A 22,419-nucleotide genomic window follows, 5' to 3' on the forward strand; every position below is an offset into this window, starting at 1 on the left:
CCAGGATAGTATACTTTGTGAGTTTTACACCTGAACTTGATATATTATCACTATTCCAGAAGAATGGCACTGCATACCCTAACATCCTTAATATTCCTGACCTCAATATATTTAGTCATGATGTACAGCATTCTCATTCACTGGTAGAGCTTTCCATATTTTCCATGTCTACAAGTTTTGGAAAGTATTTGAGTCACATTCTTGTAAAACACATGCAGATGTCTTTACAGATTTCTCTTTTTAGCACAGGGAGGTTCAGCATTCACAGGACAAGCCTCACAAAGGGGTAGTGCCTATGGCCTCATGTGTCTTATTTTCATTATTCAGATGCAACACTTTGATAGAATTTGAGTAAGTAAGCAATCCAAGTCTAAGTAGTTGAGATTATTTCTAGTCAGGCTTACCTGGAAATGTGCCTTTTAGACTGTAGCCTTGGTTTGAGAGACAGAGTTTAAATTTATCTGACTATAGTATCTCAAGCACTTAAAGGATGGCAGACAGAAGCTTCTAGATAAAATATCAAAGAAAGAAAGCATGGGATTCACACTACCTGTCTTAATATTAAAAACTTTAATTTTTCATGCTCTTTCTCTCATGTCCATGTGCTAACTTCCTCTTTCATACACACAAATTGTTTTTCTCTCTCACACAGACACACTTGCACTTTTTTACTTTCTGCCCACTTTGTGTGCAAATGAACATACTTGTACTCCTCTTCTGTGCTCTGGCCCACATTGTTTCACACATGTGCATGTGCATGTACATACACACATGCATACACTCCTATTACACCACCTTTCATTAATATATCCACATTCTTTGAACAAGAATGGCACCTCAATACCAGTGTCTGAAGGAGATGGCATTGCAATATCAAACAGGGATAAATCAGAGATACTGTAATGTTCCAGGTTGAAATGCCTGGCCAATGGTTGGTCAGTATTGCAGACTTATTATTTCTGTGATTGTTTTGCCAATTGTACTGCAGATTACATTACACACACACACACACTGCAATATCACTATTTAAAATGTGTGAGCAAGGGGACTCTATCCATTGCCCAGCTCTTTCAGCACAACTCAGTCCTGAATTTGGCATAAACACAAATGGCCTTAAAGACTCATCACTATGTCCATGGCAGGCTTTCCTTCTCTCATTTGATTTCCCCACAGTGTTTGAGTATCTTTTAACATGCTGTGCGCACCATGAAAAGACACAAGTTATGAAACAGTCTCTTTTGACTTCATGACCCTTCTGTACTGCTACTCAGCATGGCAACACAAGGAATGATCTTCCCCTTTGATGCCAACCTTTGAATTCAATCTCTTAATGTCAAACAAGATATCAAGCAAAAGATCAACCATTAGAATCAAACACAGGCGGGTTACAGACCCCCCTAACCCTAGTACGTATTCCATACGTACATGGCGGCGCCCCTTCCATATGGGGGCCGCCATGTTTACATATCGGACGCATAGCGTCCAGACGTGTTGCGGCGCCTATGACGTCGCGAATGCGCCAGCGGCACCTCACGACGTCACAGAGGCGCCACAAGAAGGAGCTCCATTTTGGAGCTCCTTTTTTGCTCTGCACAGGAGCCGCGCGGTGTGGCTGCTGCGGCCCCCGCACGGAGCAAACGGCGGCGGCGGCAGACCGCCTCAAAGCGGCGGTCTATAACCCGCCAGAGTTTTTACCCTATATCTTCCTTTACCCTTTTCTGATATAATGTGCAAATGAAAAGGGAGAGAGAAGGAGATTACTAGCTCTGCAGGAAAAATAACCAGGTATATGGTTCAAGCTACTATACCTACCCTTCCTCTTCGTGGCATAAAGCAGTTTGAATTAGAGTGACTTTAAGAAGAACAGATTTACACATCATCTCCCAGTACACTGCTTCCTTGATCTTCAGAGTAGATGTGTGAGGCTGCTTATTAATAATATTTTTGAATGACTGGCTACATAACATGTACTGACTTAGTTTTGAGTTTGTAGTTCTTTTAAAATGAAACATAAAATCTGTATTCATTCATTTATATGTGTATCAGGGGCTAATGCAAAATGAGTAACAGCAAGCCCTGAAATGAAAAACCTAGCCATCTTCATTATCTGTGTGTTGACTATGGCAGTCTGGCAACGCATGAATATAAGCAACCCCAACTTTCAGTACACGGCAATTGTGAAAGAAGAGAATAGGGCTAAACTGAATGTTCATTCTGAAACTCCAAAGGGGGAGAGGGATCAAAATGTATACACCTCTCAGATGAAACTGAATGCACTGATTTCTTCCACATTTAAAGCACTGAGTATTTCAACACAGAATGCTCCCAGAACCAGATTTCATTCCACACTGCCACCTTTTATTTTCAGCCAACAAAATTTGGAGGTTGTGGCTAGAAATAATAGAGATAAAAAATATCTTAACAGAGAGAAATGGGGTGAAATATAGGAATAATGTTTATATGCTGGAAAATATGCACTCCTTGCTAATTATAAATCACTTTTTCAGATATCAAAATTCTGCTGAATTAAGCTTCCAATCATAGTTGACAAATGTGGCCAAATTGCTCTGAGATCACAATAAAATCAAACTATGAAGAATTTCAGCATGGTGATATATTAGACCCTAGTTGACTCAGAAAGAATTATATGTCAAATTAGATGTTAAATTAGATGCCATAAGGAACACAGTGCTGCCATCATTTCCTCTTAAACTCTGTTGCATACTACATAATATGATGTTTCTCTATCCCTGCTATCCCTCATTATACATGAGATGGGGAGACACATAGCATGATCTTTCATAGAATGCATTGTGTTGCAGTAGACATTATGATGAACAAGTAGCAAAGAAATTCAGAGTGGCATCAATGTTTAGAGCCCTAATTATTTCAGGACCTTAGTACTTCGAGGAATATCTTTTTCTGAGGATATTCGCCTGTATGTTTTATAATTGTTTATAATTCTTTTAATTTTTTTTGTTGTTGCTCCTCTGCTCTCCGATCTTCAAACAGGGTGAGATACAAATATTTCAATGAATAAAGAAACTCTGCATCTCACATAATGTTATTTTTTTACCCTAAGAACAAGGAAACTGTCTAAAGTATTATATAGAAATGAAGCATAATCACCCAGATAGGGATAATATCGAGGCAAAACCATTTCATTATATTCTCTCTAAGAACTCTAGTACATTTATGATTTTTTTTACAACAGAGAAATCAATGTAAACATTCTCAAAAAGAGGGAAAAAAGAAAGGAAGCAATGATTTTTCTAATTACAAATCTGTATCAGAAACTAAACGAAAAAAGGTATGAATACCTTTCCTAGGCAACCATTTTAAGATATCTATCCTTTGTGCTTAAATACAACCATTTTACTTCACCACCAAATTGGAAATAGTTCCTGATAGGCAAGAAAGAAGACACAAAGAAAAATAGTTCCAACTAGATAAAGGCAACAAGTAGCATCTTCCCCTGAATAAGTGTATTCATGGGCTCAGCTATAAGATGCACAATTGCAAAATTGCAGAAAGCTTCCTATTCAGTTGATTGTATCTGATAGGCAGCAGTCTAGCATTCATGCCTATAACAAAAAGCTTTATACAGCTTGAACCTCTCTGTACTCTGGAGGCTTCCGTCAAATACTTCTTCTGAGAGAGGCTTGGAGAGTAGTAACAAAAAGCAAGGCGTCTTAATTGTGTGTTCCCCAGCTGTGGAATGGTTCTCCTTGCAAAGCCCACCTAGCACAGTCTTTGGCTGCATTCACATTGCAGTAATAATCCATTTTGAGACCACTTTAACTGTTATGGTTCAATGCTATGGAATTCTTGGAACTGTAGTTTGTTGTGGCACTAGAGTTCTCAGACAGATAAGACTAAATGTCTCACAAAACTACAGCTTCCAGAATTCCATAGAACTGATCCATGGCAGATAAAGTGGTATCAAACTGGATTATCCCTGCAGTATGGATGTGGACAGTCATAATTACACCAATAGATTATGATATTTCTCTACAACCAGGCATTTGATGGAATGTGATGGGCTGATTCTTTTTTATTTGCACTGCTTTTATAATTTGCACTCCTTTAAGGAGGATGTGTTATTTTTTTGTTTTGTATTATTTTTCTCTTTAATCGCTTTATATTACTATTGTTGTAAGATGCTTTGAGTCTTTGTTTTTTTCAGAGGAAGGCATCTAAGCATTTTAAAAACAAAATGTAAATGGTTTTGTTTATCCCATATGACACATATATGTTATTGGCAGGCAAAAAAAAAAGCAGCAAAAAATTACAGTGCACATGAAAAAAAAACAATTTAAATATAAAACTTGAAGGGGATTTGAAAGACTGCTGCACAATTTGTGATGCTCAAATCTAAACTCTGTCTCTCAGTCAGGTGTGGTAGCCCACAATGAGCTTGATATCAGTTATCTTTTTGCTGCCTACATGACTCTAAAAGAAGTAGCAGGAGAAGACTGGGCACATTGACTGCAACATCAGGTCCAGGTACTGCACAAAGAAATATATCAATAGGAGCTGAATCATAGTTTTATTATACTGTAAGATGTCCTCTGCCCTGGGTTCAAGGACTGAAACACTGTGCTATGATTAGTTATTTATCAAACCAATACATGGCACATCTGTGAAATGCTGGTACTCAGGGCAGTGCAAGATGAAATATCAAAATAAAATATTGTATACATTTTGAGATGTGGTACTGGAGAAGATTGCTGAAGATACTGTAGATAGCCAGAGAGACAAACAAATGAATTCTTGAAAAGATCAAGCCAGAAATACCTTTAGAAGCCAAAGGCGGGATACAGACGGGCAAAAGGGGGTGTATTCATGACGTCATGAAGGTAGAGCCTTCAGACGGGCCTTACCTGAATGCCGCCATGAACACGCCCCCCGCACGCCCCAAGCGGGAAGAGGCGGCATTAAAAAGGTGCTGCTTTTCTCCGCTTCTTTTCCATTTGATGCGCAGCTGCGCAGCTCCATCTGTAAGCTGCTGCACCGGTACGTCAGAATTGCTACGCCGCTAATTTAAGTTGCCCATTTAAAAGCTCCGAGTCAGCTGCGTCGCATAATGAGTCAGGGTCCTGGAACATGCGCAGTTTGCAGTCGGGCTTTAATTGCAGCGTCAGCTGCCATGCAGGTGTGGAAGCTGCAGCACAGCTGCAGCGCATTTTAAGACTCGTAACCCTAACCCTAACCCTAACCCTAACCCTAACCCTAGAGCAACATGTACGCATGCGCTGCTTGGAAAGTTTGGACTTTAAAGTGAGCCCCTACACACATTCCTGTGCCATTTTCACCTAACAATAAAAACTGCTAAAACTTTAAATATTTACATATGTACAAGGGAGGTGATGGGGGATGGCAGCGGGACAGCGGTGGCAGCGGCAACAGCTGTGGCTGTGCATTGCAGATTCAGCAAGAGCGCGGGGACCAAAGGAGAGGAGGCATCCATGATGCTGGTGACACTGGCAAAGTGCAAGCGGACAAGGATGCCAACACCAGCTGATCACCAGCTGGCAGGAGACCACCATTGTTCTTGGGCAGAGCGGGGAAAAAAGTTTTAAAGGGGCTTGGGCACTTTAAATGTGCCCATAGGCTTTCTGCCGCCGCTGCTTAGCGCTGCAGCTGCGCAGCTGCGCATCCGCCAGCCGGCAAAGGAAAAAAAAAAGCCCCGTTTTTGGCCGCCTGTGAGGAAGCTGCCTCTCTCTTTGCAGCGTCCTCCGAGGCGGCGGTTTGGAAACTGCGGGTCAGAAACGGCCCCAGGTGAGGCGTCTTCACTGCCCCCCATGTGGAAGCCCCATCTCCTGAGCCACACCCCCAGGGCGGGCGGTCTGGAGGCTCCGTATTCAGCAGAATACACCTCCAAGACGTCTTCCCCTGCCCGTTTGTATCCCGCCAAAATGACTAAATTGAGGTTGTTGTACTTTGGCTACATCATGAGAAGTTATGACTCAGTAGAAAAGATCAGTTCCGGACTCCCCCGCATAAAGCAAATACTGCCTATGCTCGAGACCCATTTAAATGAATGGGGCTTGTGCATGTGGCAGTGTGGCGGTGCAGTGGTGCATGCGCACCACGGGCACGTGCCCCATCAGTCCCTATGGGACGGACCACCCCTTCTCCCCGCGCTGCTTTCAGTGTATGCTGAAAGCCGCGTATGACGGGGACACACTGTAATACTGGAAAAGGCTAAGGGTAGAAGAAAGATGCCTAGACTTAATTAGGGAGGTCATTGGCACTGCAGAAATAATCTGGTTTGCCAACATTTTAACTACCACAGGTCAATGCTACGGGATTCTGGGAATTGTAGTTTGGTGCCGCAACAAACCATAATTCTCAGCATTCCATAACATTGACATGTGGCAGTTTAAGTGGTCTTAAACCAGATTATTTCTGCAGTGCGGATGCAGCCCGGGATTTGAGCAGAACAGTGGAAGACAGGGGGTCTTGGAGATGTCTCATCCACAGGGTTGCCATGAGCTGAATCTAAGTCAAGGGCAGCTAACAACAACAAAAATATAAATTTAAGTAGGCTAAAATTGCTGCTTGTTTTATTTTTGCTTCTAAAATCCATTTAAAATAAGTTGAGCTTTCAAAATTAAGGAAAATTAATTAATAATAGTTGCAGATAACACTGCAATAAAATTACCCCAAAGGAGTCCAGAATAAAATATTTTTGGTCCTTTCTAACTTCCAGGAAAGATGGAACCATGGATATCACTACTGAACTTTATACAGAAAGTCCTGATCTTGATAACCAACCCTCAAAAGAGAAGGCACAATGTGAGATGGCATTTTGAATACATGGTGTTTATACATTTAACTATAACTGGTACTATAAGTGGGTCTAGAGTGAAGAAAACTTACCCACTGTTAATGTCATCAGCTCGGAGACTTTTCCCAAGAATATCTCCATCACTCATATACCCTCCAACATCAACATCAGATGAAATTTCCAGATCACTATTTCCTTTTTCACTCATGTCAATCTGGGGTATGTTCCCAAGGCGAGAAACAGCTGCACGGCGAAGAGGTGTTGTGTACATGAATCGAGAAGGGTCAGTGTGGATGAAGCGACTAGCACCACTGCGTGGGTACCCAGCACCTAGGGAAGGAGCATCACCTGCCTGGAGACGAGGACTAGCTTGTCCAAGTCTCCAAGTCACTGGAGAGGATCGACTTGTCAAGCCTGGAATGCTTCGCCCATTCACTTCTGTTGTCACAGTACTGTCAAATGTTGTCTCCAGTGTGCTGTCAAGCAAAACAGAAATCAATGAACTGTACTTTCTATACTTCTGAGTGTAGTGGTAAAAGGGGGGGGGGGGGGGGGAGAGAATGAAGCAGCACATAGAAATGAAAACAGTCTTATGAAAAATGGACTCTTATGAAAAAGCATCACCCTGACAGTTGCAGACATTCTGCAGTGTCGAAAGGTAATTAAGGAAAGTATACCTACATACACATCTGTGTGTGTATGAGTGAGTGAGAGAGAGAGAGAAGCCCCATCTGCTGCTCAAGGCTTTACATTACTTAATTTTTTTTATTTGGAAGAATTTTTTAGATGAAAACATGTGGATTATATGGGAAAAATTTAGATCTCATTGGAAAAAATATTTTCTCGAACAGTGCATTACTAACTGAAAATTTAAACAGCCATGGATTTGGGAGTGTGATGAATCTGGTCTGTTGAGAACTCCCCCCCCCCCTGTGTGGGGGGAGGGGAGGAAAGAAAGAGAGATTTCTTAAATCCACACCACCTAGAAACAGAAATGAGCCAAAAACTTTCAAGATTTGAATAAAAGTGTCAAATAAAATGTCAAATGTCAAATACATCTGAAAGATAATGAATACAAATGAATGCAAATAAGCTTTAATCCAATGATGGGTAACCTCTTCAGGCTGAGGGCCAAATTCATCTTCACAATTGTTCTCAGGGTTTGGATTGCTGTAGTAGGTGTCAAAGGGTGAGTTAAAAGCATCAGAATATTTTAACTTAAATTTTTTGTTGCTAGTAACTAAGCATTAGGAGAGAGATTTCAGCTTCATCGAATGGTGATAGGAGAACCCCTTCAAAAGATGGAAAAAAAATAAATGGTCTAAAATGGTGTAGATCTACTGAATGCTTGAAGGCTGGAATAGGACCTTATATGTTTCAGTTGTCCCAATTTGGCAGTGATATGGATGGAAATTCTTAATTTCCCCACTCTCGACAGATGTTGAGGTATGTCATAATGTTGAAATAATTGGGAAATTTTTTGCTTGCAAAGGATGCAAAACTCACTGCAATTTCCAGAATTCACTGCATTTAGCCATGATAGTGGTATCAAAATGGATAATTTCTGAAATGTGGATGCATCCTGAGATGCATATAAAAACTATGCATTTTTGCTAATAAAGGTGCAGAACTTTGCCTTAGAATGTGCTGTATTCCAGCTTATAAGGCTGTGCAGAGTTGACAAAGCTGAGTTGTCCTCTTTTGTTGTGCTGCAAGTTGCAGAAACTTTCCAAGCACTGTTTTTCTTCCTGTCATTGTTTCCTACATTCAGGAAACTGTTGAATAACCATATTAACTCACCTTTCAGGTGCTTTTAAGTTTCTTTCTCATCCTTCCACCCCCCCCCCCCCCCACTTCATCCTTAGATTAGTTCAGTTGCATCAAAGAAAGTTAAAAGTGTGGAAGTAGTTTGCACTCAGTTAACTCAGCAGAGGAGTCAGGAGAGGAGGAGGGAGGCTCTTGCCATATTCTGTACATTCAGGAAACACCAAACTGCGAAAGCATTTCCTAGCTTGGTATTCTTCCTCATTAATAAATTTTCCTCCCAGACAATACTCTGATGTGGCTTGAATCCATGTGTCCCATCACTGTAATGTTAGAGGGTATGGCCCACCCAAGATGGTTGGATCTGGCCCCAGGCCTGGGCAGTAGCAGCAGCTTCATTTATATACAGCTTAAAACCACACTAAGCAGTCTCTAAGCAGTTTACAACTGTAAGCTAAGTGCTCTCAACAAGCTGGGTATTCATTTTAGTGACCTTGGAAGGATGCTAGGCTGAGTTGACCCTGAGCCACTGGTTAGGACTGAACTCACAAGGTTTGTGAGTGAGTGGCTGCTGTACAGGCATTTAACCACTGTACTATCAGGGCACCTATCATCACATATTAGCCATCCCAGTAGTAAAGGTTACCTGTGGCTTATTTGAGTTCCTCTCAGACTGGACATAGTTTCTTCCAAGTTCTGCCTCAGATCTGCTATATTCTTGACAGTTCTCATTCGCCTTGCTTCAGGATCTTCCCCTGTAAAGAAGTATATACAGATAAAGCAAACCGTATATTAGACATATGCTGTGTGTGTGGGCACGCATGTGTGTGGACTAGCCTGCACCAGTATTGTCAGTACTCAGCACACCAGACTATTATTGGTGCCAAAAAAGGTCACTTGTTTCCTATACTAACAACATACTTCTGTCTCATGTACATACAGTGACTTTAAAAAAAAAAGTATATCCTAGCTTATATCCTGATAAATCAGGCCACATATAAACAAAATCAATAAACATAATATAAAATGTAAAATAATAATTGTCCCCAAACCCACCGCACCGCTGCAGAGGCTCTGTGTCCCTCTGAGTATAAACCCTAACAGCTAATCGATCCTATAGAAAGCTCCTCTACCTTCAGATCACCATCATCCTAGCTGGTATGAAAAAATGGGTGAAAGTGTGGGTGACACCAGAGACTACTTGGGAGTAGACTTTAATCTATGAAAGCTCATGCTGCCAACTTCTTTCTTTCAGTTAATCTCAAAGGTGCTACAAGAGTTTTCTACATACTGATTCTACAGACTAACACAGCTATATCTTTGAATACTAGCACAGGTTGGGGTGGGCAGGGTCTTCATCACCACGATACCAACCCAGCCAGCAAAGGAAGGAAGACTGTTGAACACTGAAAAATACACCAGCAAAATCCCTACGTTGTCCCAACCACACATCTTTAAATAAATCCAGCAGATTATGGAATGGGATTCCCAGTGAGGAAACTGAACCCCAACTCCACCTCCCTATTTCCTAGGCCTTGCTTGCTGCTCTATAGAGAAGACAGGCATACAGAGCTGAGGGACAGATTAACTCCCCCAGCTTCATCCAGCCAGTTTTCTGTAATACAAACTAGATTAGCATGATCAAATCCTGGATCAAAGATGTTTTCCCATTTATAGACTTGGCATTGAGCCAAGGGTCTGTTATCAAGACTATTCAGACTATTTGAAATGGAGGATGAATAATCAGTACTCTTTGCATGTCCCCACTCTCATGTTGATATAACTGTCACCCTACTCCATATTTTTCTCTACCCATAATCTTATCTGTGGTAGCTGCCAGGCTTACTTTCCTGTTCTCTGTATCAGCCATTATTTATGCTAGCAGATGTTAAAGACCAACTACAGTACACTTAAAAGACCTTCACCACCCACCAAGGACAGAGGGGATGGCTTTCAGTGTAGTCTCCCCTTTGGTGTCACTCAGATGAGACCCTATCAGCAATGGACCCCATGTCCCAGACAATCACCTAATATCCCTGTTCAAACAGGTGGTAAAACCGGTTGTTGATTACTGCTGGGTAATCTGGCTCAGTACCTGAGGGGTCCAGTCTTAGAGGGGCTTGATGATGAACACATAGAGGTTTACCATGAAGAGAGTCAACAGCAGACAGCAGCAAGTCCTCTATCACCCCTAAAGATGGTGGCCTTGCTTCTCCCTTAGTGTACTGACTCCCCCGAGGCTGACCTCATATAGTTAAGGGCTGCCATAAGTCTTAAACTATCAGCCCTGGCCCTTGCCATTTGCATCAGTATCAAGACAGTATAAACATTACTGTAAGCTAACAGAAGACAAGAGAAAGCTTAGATGGGAAATGTATTGCTAAACAAATCAAAACAAAAATAATATCTATTATTCCTTGAAATAACCAATGAAAGACAATGACCCAGTTCAAATGATCTAAAACATGAGATGAGAACAAGCCTTGGCAGCCTTTGTTATTCTGTTTTATAAGACCCAGAACATACTGTAGGAGAATGTTCCAGTTGCCATTATGTCAGGAGTAGTAGTTGCAAGGAGTTATGCAAAGTATGGTTACAGGTGCATACCAAGTTTTATAGAGTTTCAGTAGGCCTAGTCACATCAGATAAAATGATTTTACAGTTCAACACACTCTCATTCTCAGGGAAAGGCATAGGCAAACCTCCTCTGAATAAATCTTGCCAAGAAACCCCCTTATGGCCTTAGGGTTGCCATAAGTCAGAAAGAACCTGAAGGCACATAACAACTACAACAACAACAGAGAACTCCAAGAAAGCCTTGATTAGCCAGGGTTTCCTTAGGCAGCTTGGGAGACGAAGACGATGACGATGACGATGATGATGATGATGATGATGATGATGATGATGATGATGATGATTTACACCTCAAGGGATCCTTGTTTAAGAATGTCATATTCTTAAACTTCTGTGAAATTGTGGAAATGTCTCTCTGTCTGTGGACTTCCCCTTTGGGTCTGAGGATAGCAGTAAAGAAAGCTACATCTTTTAGCCTTTCTTGCAACGGTCCAAAGATTCCTGATCAATGTGGATCCTCATGCCAAACACAGGATTGTCATCATAATGTTCAAGTGCAAGCCCTTCATGCCTTTTCCTCTTCTGGTACAGATGTGAAAAGGAGATTGGAAGCATTTCTTTCCACATTTAAAGTAATCATGCCTTGCCACTAATGGCTTAGAAGTCCAGCCTGTTTCACTAAACAGTACCATAAATGTTTACTCGTTTTACTCTCGTCAGACACAGGAAAATTTAACCATAGAAACAGATAACTTCCTGTCTTCTCCTCATGGCTGTACTGAAGGAGCAAGAAGGAAAAGGAGAAAATGTGATTCTGAAATTCCCTTACAGTTCTCAGCTATGTTCTAATGTTACAACCACTTGCTCTAAAATGGAAGTAAATAGCCACTGCTGTCAAAAAGTGACAAGATTAGGAAACAAAATAAACAGTTAACCATTGCATCAATAATCTGGATCCTGAGGATGGTGGTTACCTCTTTGAGCATCTCCACTGCTGAGAAGTATTTGTGCAGTTAGCTCCTTCCCATCTTCCAGAGGAGAAGGCAACAGTCAAATTTCAAATAATCCATAATAGCAGAAAGAATATAGCTAAATTTTAAATCATAGACGGTGCAAGCAATTTGATGCCATGTGAAGCCTAATACACTTCTTTGTGCTTCTGGCCAAAAATATAGCCATCAACGAGTCAAATTCCATCCTTGCCACTACTGAGGTAGTTGTAGCTTAATTCATATTAACTATAATGTTTCCATCATTGACGTTACATGGGTTGTATTAAGAGTTGCCATCAAACAGAATGGGAAGAAAGCCTGTTTTAAAACATTTTTCCAAAGAAGTATTCTACTCGTACATAAAGCTTACATGTCAGAAAGAAGAAGAATTAATTATCTCCCAACCTGCTGAAATAAATGGATCTCTGCTGTGCTTTGTCTAAATGTTGAAAAATGGTGAACTAATGAATCAAACCAATCAGGCAGAACCAGTATACTTATGACCATCATCATCATATTTATTTATATCCTGCCCTTTTTCCAAAACTGGGACTCAGGGCAGCTCACAACATTTTTTTAAAAAAAGTAGATTAAGCTGTAACATCAAAAATACATTTCACGATCATTACATCAGTGTAGTATACATTGGAATCAGTCTCTTTTGTTTCAATTTTCTCATCCAGAAACCTCTTCCTTGCAAAGCAAGCATCCACTTAGATCAGGGGTTGGGGAGGTCCACAGGCCATGTGTGCTCCATGGGTGTTTTTGTGGGATCACCTATTGATTTTGATTTTTTGCTTACAAAAGGCCTCACCAATAACTAAAATTATTGGAGGGGAGTACCCCCCACACACACACACACATCCTCTAGTGTGGGGTGCAGCATTGCAGTGCAACCCTCCAAGTCCCTATGGATGGCCAATACTGCTCTCAAAGCTGTGGCAGTTATCCTCTTCTAATTTAGGTGACTCTTCAAAAGCAGAAGGGATGCAAATTTCTGCTTAGCTTGGCAAGGTTTCTCTGACTTGCCATGTGAATTCTTATCTTAAAAATACCAGCAGCTAGCACATACCCTGCCTTTCTCTCTCTCAGAGCTTAAAAAATATTATTTTTGAGCAAAGAGGTCCTTGTTAATCAATTATAAAGCCACATCTCACCCACCTATTATCTTGATGATCCTCACACAACCTACCTATTCATTTATCTTGCCTCATCTGTTCTGTGATCATGTATGGAAAATGTATAGTTCGATGACCAAGGGAGCACAAATTTGTATAAATTAAGCAAAAATCTGCAAAAGCCTTCAGTCATCTCAGAGAGTGCACATGTCTACCTTATGTATATAGTCCTAAATCCCATCTGTAGTCCAAGCTAAGACAGCACTAAAATTAATTGCTGCTGCTGCTGTTGTTGTTGTTGTTGTTGTGTGTCTTCAAGTCATTTCTGACTTATGGTGACCCTAAGGTGAACCTATCATGGCTTTCTTGGCAGGTTTCTTTGGGGGGTGGGGGGGGGGTGGAATTGCCATTGCCATCCTCTGAAGTAGAGAGTGTGGTGCGTTACAGATGCGCGTAAAGTACGTGCTTGGCACAGACTAGGGTTAGGAAAGGGCATCCCTTCTGGACGCCCTAACCTAGTATGTGCTGAGCATGTACAAAATGGCGGCGCCCTATACACATGGGCACCGCCATTGGTACGTCACAACTGCGCCGCCTCCAAATGGAGCGGCACGGAAGTGATGTACTGGCGCCGCGTGAGGGCGCCTGGGACGTCCTTTCTGTGGAGCTGGAAGGACCTCCATTTCGGAGCTCCTTCCAGCTTTGTGTCGCTGGGCGCAGCCTTTAGATGGCTGTGCCAGTGACGCAAAGCATAAAGGGGCCGAGAGGCCCCTTTCTGTTTTTCCCTGCCACCGTCAGGTGTCATTGAGGCATGAAGCCACAAGGACAACCCTTTCCAGGCCGTGGGGAAGCGGCCTTTTGCCGCTTCCCCGTGGCCTGGAAAGTGGCGGACTGGGGCCTCAGAGGCTGCCGTTGTGGCAGCTGAGGCCCCAATCTGGCGGGGAAAGGGCCGGATACAGGCCGCCCCAAAAGGGCGGTCTGTAACGCACCACAGACTTACTTAAGGTCACCCAGTGGGTATATATGGCCAAACCAGGATTAGAACCCTAGTCTCCAGAGTCATAATCCAACACTCAACTCAAGCCACTACACCAAACTGGCTCTCTGTCACTTATACATACATACCATTAACTAAGCGGCCTCTATGTGGCTTGGGACTAACATGAATTAGGTACTGGTAAATAATTTTTATCTTCACAATATTTGCAGAGAGATGGTTACATTTCTTTTGTATATGTATCGACCTATGCAATTTAAGCATGATAATTCATGACTTATTTTCAGATGAAAAAATTGAGGCATTTACAGATGTTACAATAAAGTTTATCTAAAACTGCCCTATTTTGCAGAGAAAGGCAGCAATATAAATATAAATATAATAAATAAATAATATTTTGCATGATTTCTCAATGGATAACCACCATTTCACTACCACCTTACCTTAATATTGCTGTACAAAGATTTCCTTTTTGTACAGTCACCAAACCATGTAGTTACTTAGGCATTGTTTTCTACTACAGTACAGATAATCTGTCTATGAAAATATGCCCATTCCCCAGGTGTATCATTATTAGGAAAATGTGCTGCCTGGCAAAAATCAGACAGAAAAAAGGAATTTCCTCCAGGCCATAGAAGACATCAGTGGTAGAAACAAACACAGATGTTCTGATTTACCAAGCCTATAATCTCTGGTCCATAAGTGTAGTCAAATTCTGCATAAACTATACTCTACATATAGTTTTAGCTTCACTCTGGGCATATGTGTATGCCACTGGGAAATCTGCAGAAGAGAGAGTTTAAGAGAGGCTTGGCCAGGGAGGCACAGACTTACAAAAATTTAATTATACAAAACCTCTGAATTCAACACTTTGAGCAACCCACGCTTCTGAGTGAAGGGAGATGAAAAGTGCAACCAGCTGCACATAAATCCTTTGAAGCACCTATGGCTGTGGATTATCGATGCCTACTTGCTTGCACTGAGGTAGCCTTGGCACTCTCAATTTCACTCAAAGCATGTATTTATGGATGAGATTTCTGCAGGGAGTATTAGGAAGCTGGAGCAGAAAGTAGGGCATAGTATTGCCTAAATAAATCAAACCTTATTAAGTTTTCTGGTTGCCCAAGTTTATATTAATGAAGTAGAAAGTTATTAGCACAGAAATAAGATAGTTCTGAATAAATTGCCAAAACCTATACAGATACCTGCCTATGAGACCAGTTACACTGAGGTCCTTGCAGATGGAAGAAGGAGCAGAAACATCATTACACTCCCCGCCCTAAGCTGAGAAAAATGCTGGTGTGGCTACATGGCACTCCCACATATTAAGAGAAGCAAAGACAAGGATGAATTGGATGGGTGTGAAAATTCACACCCTGCCATTTCTTGTTGTTTTAAGAAGAATTTGTGCAAATGAAATTCTTCCAAAAACTAGGTGTTGCCTTTTACAATAATTGTCCCAAATAGCTTTTCTTTAATACAATCTCTGTATTTCAATGAAAGGAATATAATAAAGCTCTGCCTTATGACACTGAGCACAAACCCAATTGTGTCTCCTTAGATTACTGTCTATGAAGTCTGATCTAGGCAGATGTGGTCGTTATTTGCCTGTGTCAAGCAAAAATTAACTTACCTAAAAAATCACTGTAAAGTGCTTGTTCTAAGTCTCCAAGCATTGTTATTATAACATCCTCATCAAGCTGAGCAGTTCCCTCACGTAAGCAACCTTCCTCTTCTTCCACCCACTTCTGACTGGTAAACTTTGGCTGAAAGGGCACATTTGCACCACTCAACTTGCTCCTTTCTCCTGGGCCAGATTCTTCTGTTGGGTAGCCTTTTAGCCTTTTGTTTGTTTTTCTGTTTCCAACAGGTGGGAGCTCTTCCATTTCCCAGGTTGACTTGTTGCTGGCATAGTAAAGGGAGTGTGCTGATTTTGATAGTGCCTTGGAAAGCAAGCCTCTGCTTCCCGGTTCTCTCTCCCTTGAACGATGAACCTGGCTGGTCCTGGAGGCATTTCCAAACCAATTTTCTCTGCATGAATATCGCCCCTTTTCACCCTCACTCAAAAGAGTAAGGTTGGTCAAAGATTTCTGTTTCCGAAGACATGCACCCCCATTTTTTGCATCCTTTCCCTTGAACACGGAGAGCTCAGCTGGTCGTTGCATAGTTTTAGCCAATGGTTTGCTTCAAATGATGCTTCACATTTCCTAGATGCTCAGGAAACAAAATCTTCAAGCTGCATCAGAAGCTAACATTTCAGCAGCACACAATTTATACACCATGCAGCTCTTCTCTCAGCCAGTACAAAAAAAAGAGAGAGCTTAAGCATCCAGTGTACATGCTGCAAATGACTAGACAGGCACAGTGGTTTTTGTCTGAATTTATGTTGCTTTTGATGCTTAGCCAGTTCTTTCCAGTCCTGTTAATCTGCAGTACTTACAGTCATTTTACTTGAATTTCTTTCACAGAGAAGAGAGTTGATCAAAAACTCTGCTCCAGCACAGAAGTAATCCTAAAAGCCAGTGATGTTTCCTTCTCCATCCAATCATCAGTCTATTCAGACAGATGATTCTTTTCCTTCAGCCGCTGTAGTCTAAAATCCAAAAGTACAGCACAAGTGCAGACGACCATGCTGCTCTCACACTCCTCACTAGATCATGACTGATTCCTGTGCACAGCTCTTTAGTTTAGACTGACTGATAGAGATGCAAGTGCAGCCAGCACGTCAGAGCTCAATAAGAGCCAAAATTAACCAGTGAAGCAAAGCTCAGGAAAAAGCTTCCTTGCATTTTAGTATTCAACCTGCATTCCCAGATCTGTGACTGTTCTCTGCTACTGCAGTGGATGCTCCTGGCTGCCATGGCAGCAAACAGCTTGGCAAATTAAACCAGAACGACCCAAACCTCTGCCCAATTTTGCACTTTTGAGGTTTCAGAACACAGCCTAAGCTCCATGGGGATGTCCCAGCATAAGCTTTAGCACACTCTGAAATACTATCTTTCTTTCTTTATCTGTCACCTAAGATTTGAAAAACTACTTCTTTCTTGCAACAGTTACTCTGAGGCAAAGAATCTAAAGCAAATTTATGAATGACTCTTGAATCTTGCTGTGTATGCTGAACAAACCTCTTCTTACAACACCATTTTAAAAAATCAGGAAGAGATATTCATTATTCTTTTATTTGGAAAGAAATACAATAAGTTCAATAAATTCATTTCCATCTTGAAAGCAGCTGAATGTTTAAGATTTATAAAGCTTTCAGAAATTATTTAAAATGTAGAAAAAATCTAGTTTTTGCTATTCTCTGGATCAAAAAAAAAGCTTGCCATATACAATAAAATATTAATTCCCCCAAAAAGATTTTTTTGTTTTTTGTACAAAAGAAAAATATGAATTCTAAGCAAACACACATACACACCATATTAATACGGTAAGAAAAAGGAAATTGATGTTGGCAGTAATTTCCACCCCAAAATAGAATCATATAATTGTGCTACATCTTTTTGACAAAAAGTGACAATCAAGGTTACTATGAGCTCATATTTGAACAGAAATTCATATAAAAACAGGATATTTTTTTTTTAATCTAAAAAGCATTTATCTGCAACACATACACACAAAGTTCTTTCTGCAGGTGAAGAAGTAAAACGGACTGATTATTTGCACTTTAATTCTTATGACAGATGCAAATCATTTCAGTGGCTTGGTTTAGATTTCAAATCATTGTTTGAAATTCATTTAAGGAATGAATTTAAGGACAAGATCATTTAAATAGATCTTGATAGATATTATATTCTGCTTGATCATAATGGGAACCAATTAATTCAAGTTATGATTAGGACTCTCACTTTTGGAATTTCAAGGAAGGAAGATGTCTTGGAAAAATAGATTATGCATTTTTAAAAATATATATATAAACTGAGTTTAAAGTTTGTACATCCAGTTTGGATTGAAAATCATCAAATGAAGATCATAACTGGAAGGCAGATGAAACCACAATAACAAGTTTGGTTTTTCAGAGATTAACAGGTGACTAGAAGAGCATGAGCAGAAAATACCATCTAAGATCATGAACAGGCATAGTCTGCCTTGCTTGTTTGCTCCTTTTAATACACATGATCCGTATACCTGCTAGTGCAGTAAAATCATGACTGCTTCAATAAACTCAGTGAAGTGAAGTACAGTCTATCTCTCTGTGTTTATCTCTGTAGCTTTTCTGTATTTGATAAAGCAAAAATAAAAAGATAGTGGGAAATGAAGCTTACACTTAAAGGTGGTGGGAAAAGAGGCCTCCAAGTTTTTGTTTCTTTATAACCCCTCTATATGTTAACATAATGAATTCAATATAGCAGAAATTGAGCATTTGTATTATGCACCTAAAACAGAAAATATTCTGGGTTTTTCTAAGTTTCTCCTGGCATAGTCTTATCTATTGAAGTTCAGCCTCAACCTTCTCTGTCTCTCTCAGACCCACCCATGCATCAACATTTCAAAGAAAAGAGAAAACATAGCTATCATGTTAGTGCATTACTAATAGTTTCTGGTTTAATTTTTCCAGTGAAGAGCACACAATAAAGACATGCTGATGATGTATTTGCATATCTACACTACAGAATATATTAGATATGGCAGCAGCCACTTGGCTACACTATGTGGAGGCTTTTAGATCATATGAACTAGATTAATTTTCTATATCAACACACATTCATACTGGAGAGATGCTATAATTTTCTCTTGTGAGTCCAATTGTTCACAACATCATTTCACTGCCAAAGCTTCCCTTATAGTATTGATTGAACATACATAGTTTCTTCAACTGCAAAATGAAAATGTTTCTGTAAAAATGAATGTTAGCTGAATATCTTGCAACAGCAGGTGCATGTTTTTAATTAGATACATAGACACCTACACTTATTTTAGAATAAAGGGAGGTTGATAAAGCTGCAGCATCTAAAGTAATCTGTACTGCAAGCATTTGCATGTTGTGTGAGAGAATGTTCAAGTAAGGAAACATAACCCATTTCATATTCAACTTTTGCTGCACTACCTACATAGATTACTAGCACTGTCTTTTAAAAAAATCACATGACTACATGTTGTTTATGTCTAAACAGACAATACAACAGGCTCTCAGTCATTACAAACTCTTTAAATAGTTAATTTTACATGCCCTCATGATGTATTCTATCCATCTGCAGCACTGGCAAGCTTACAGGGTAACAATGTGGAATTATCCCAAGTTAATTTTGTTTTTGAGAAACACCAGTTGTAATACCAGTTATAATATTTCTACAGAGTACAAGCTTGAATTTAGATATTACAGTTTAAGGGGGCTCAATAATATAAATATTAATATCAGTTAATAATACAATTAAGCAAAAATTCATATATATTTCACAGTATCTTGACCCTGAACATACAGAACAGTTCCAGAATGGTACATGGAAAGAGGTATCAGTTTCCATAGTGGTACCCATTTTAGTCTGCTGTAATGAACACATATGTCAACAGATACGGAAAACAAAATGATGGCCACAGACTGGAAATGATCAATATATAGTACATCCACACACACACACACACACACACACACAGAGGAGACACAAAAGATTACAGCAACAATAGGACCATAGCTCTTATTTCCCATGCAAGAAAAATTATGCTCAAAATTCTACAACATAGATTTCAATCATACATGGAAATAGAAATACCAGAGGTCAAAGCAGGGTTCAGGAAAGGAAGAGGCACAAGAAACCACACTGCAAACATATGATGGCTAATGGAATGCACCAGAGAATTTGAAAAGAAAATCAGCATGTGCTTTATAGGCTACAGAGAAGCCTTCGACTGCATAGATCATGAAAGAGCAATGTTGTAAACAGCTACCTGATGTCACAACAGAGGGCTCCAGATCTTCTGGGAAGATCCACAGCAAACAGTGATGTATTTTGTATACCCTTTTAAAGGGTACACGCTGGGTTTGGTGCTGAACTGTTCAGACATTATCTGGACAGTTTGCCTCAGAATAGGAATTAGGCCCTGTGTCACCAGAACTATTCACTGTGGGAACAAGGGGAGGATATTTTATTTGGCCTATGCAGATAAAGAGAGGGCTGCATCTAATGTATGGTTTCTAGTACCATAATAATAAAACCATAAATAATGTGAAGAACACAAATAGCAGAAACACAGCACACAGTATCATTGCAATTTCACAGACCAACTGAGGACAATGTAAGTGTTACAGCTGCCTCCAACGGATGCTACTGATTAGAATAAATGCAAAAGCAAGCAATATGTCTGGCAGGAGCCACATTTAAATGGTGTTTACCCTATCTGCCTATACACCTGCCACATGCACATGCTTGTTCACCCACTGCCAGGAATACACAATTCTGGAGTATGTATGGAATAAGAGCCCTTTAAATGTTAAACCCACCACATGGAAAATTGACACAGGAAAGTGCTTTTTGGCAGCCTCTCAAGGGGTGTAGCATTGTTTAAATGCAGAATGACTGACCTCAGCAATCAAAGACATCTCCCAAGATATTTTCAGTAGCAGCTGTGATAAAATGCCAAATGGCTAACAATGGCTTTTCACATCAACTCCTTCAAAAAACAAAGTGACGGCAGATATAAAGGTAAGGATGGTAGCCCACATACTGGAAGAGGTAATTGCAAACAAAACTCCCACAAAACAATCCTGTGTTAATGCCACCAGGTATTTTGTGGCAGATAATATTGCTAGGATGATAAAATACCCTTATGGTGTATGAAAACACCTGCTCTATGACTGAACCATTTTGAGGAAAAAAGCACTGCAGAGCCAACACGTGGATGTTCTCAATCTGCCCTTCAGTCTCTTTTTCAGCCAATAATAATTCATGTTCAAGAAAAGTGTGGCACACTCTAGCCTTCTTCACTCATTGCTCACAATGTTGAAACACAGATATAAAGGACACATATCTGTTCCCATTCCATTATTTTCAGTTTGCCATTACCAGCTAACTAAACTGTCACTAATGTATTTGTAAGCTGCTCTGTCTAGTGCCAGTGGCATTCCAAAAATGAGACAAGAAAGGTCTGTGATCATACTCTGGTGCCCATTTCCACCTGTGTCTGTTTGAAGCATGTGTAAAACCTATAACATCAAAGAGAGTGGCTACTTGTTTACCTATCTGTCCATCTGTCTATCTGCTTGATCATTTCTGCTAACTCCAATGAGAGCATATGCCATCTCTTAGACCCTACCAAGCACCTTTGGAAGCAAGTGTTTGCATATGGATAGTTTGAGCATTACAGCACATATTTGCATATTCACATATGCAAAAGACTGGCGTACATATACCAACTATATTCAGAGGATCAAATATGGGATAAAGAACATGTTTGTTTAGAGAGCAGGTTTAGCCAACTACAGAAGGAGTTAATTTTTCCTTCAAGAGATCCATAGTTGTCTATTGTTGATCAAACAGATTATTGTCTATAGCTAACCAACAAACCTTGTAACCCAAAGTGAACAGAATTCCTATTTGCACTTACAAGATTCTTTACTGAAAATCAGGCAGTTCTCAACACATAAAAAGGATTTTGGGATTTGAAGGGGTTGCTTTGCTGCATAGCACCACTTCAAGGAGTATTTGAACCATTTTACATCATCCCAAATCCCCCCATTTAATTCCTTGCCTGAAAAATAATAATGGGTAGCTTTGGGTGACTTGGTGAGGTGCAAGCAGCCCAAAGGCAACACTTGCTCCATTTTGTATAAAGGTAGAGGCTCTCCAAGTATCTGAATACTGTTCAGTTAGAAAAACCTGCCCAGTGGCCAGAACAGCAGACTTTCTGAAGCTTATCACTGATTAAAAACAATAGCCACATTTTCAATTAATATTCTGAGTAAATTTTTTATACAGATTGTGTCATAAATATGCGGAGGTTTTTCTAATTAAACACTTACCTTTCTATGAATAAAAGACAGCATATTCTAGTTTTATCAATTTCTAAGTACCTATTTGATTTGAAAAACTCTGAAGACTAACTTCTCACTGAAATTTGTACCCATATAGAGTTAATAAATGTCAGCAAGGAAACTACATATTAAGATGGCACTAAATTAATGGATATAATGGAGAGAGAGAAAAAGAAATTTGCTCCACATTTGTAAGGAAAAGTCTCTTCCCA

General features: G+C 40.2%; 1 protein-coding gene across 9 annotated transcripts in view; it reads right to left on the bottom strand.

The window, feature by feature from the left end:
• Positions 1 to 22,419, bottom strand: part of NAV3 (neuron navigator 3) — a 445,847-nt gene that overhangs the window by 141,913 nt on the left and 281,515 nt on the right. For 7 of the 9 annotated variants that reach the window (XM_089524052.1, XM_089524051.1, XM_089524050.1 and 4 more), the window contains 2 exons: positions 9,204 to 9,312; positions 6,886 to 7,269 (listed from right to left, as the gene is read on the bottom strand). In XM_089524052.1, coding sequence (XP_089380178.1) covers positions 6,886 to 7,269; positions 9,204 to 9,312 — 493 coding nt within the window. Of the gene's footprint in view, positions 1 to 6,885; positions 7,270 to 9,203; positions 9,313 to 15,871; positions 16,904 to 22,419 lie in introns of those variants that run through there. The other 2 variants (XM_089524058.1, XM_089524053.1) reach the window with 1 other exon arrangement.

The sequence above is a fragment of the Sceloporus occidentalis genome, unplaced genomic scaffold, assembly GCF_023333645.1.
Source record: "Sceloporus occidentalis isolate IW3139 unplaced genomic scaffold, rSceOcc1.0.p SCAF_5, whole genome shotgun sequence".
Classification (NCBI taxonomy): domain Eukaryota; kingdom Metazoa; phylum Chordata; class Lepidosauria; order Squamata; family Phrynosomatidae; genus Sceloporus; species Sceloporus occidentalis.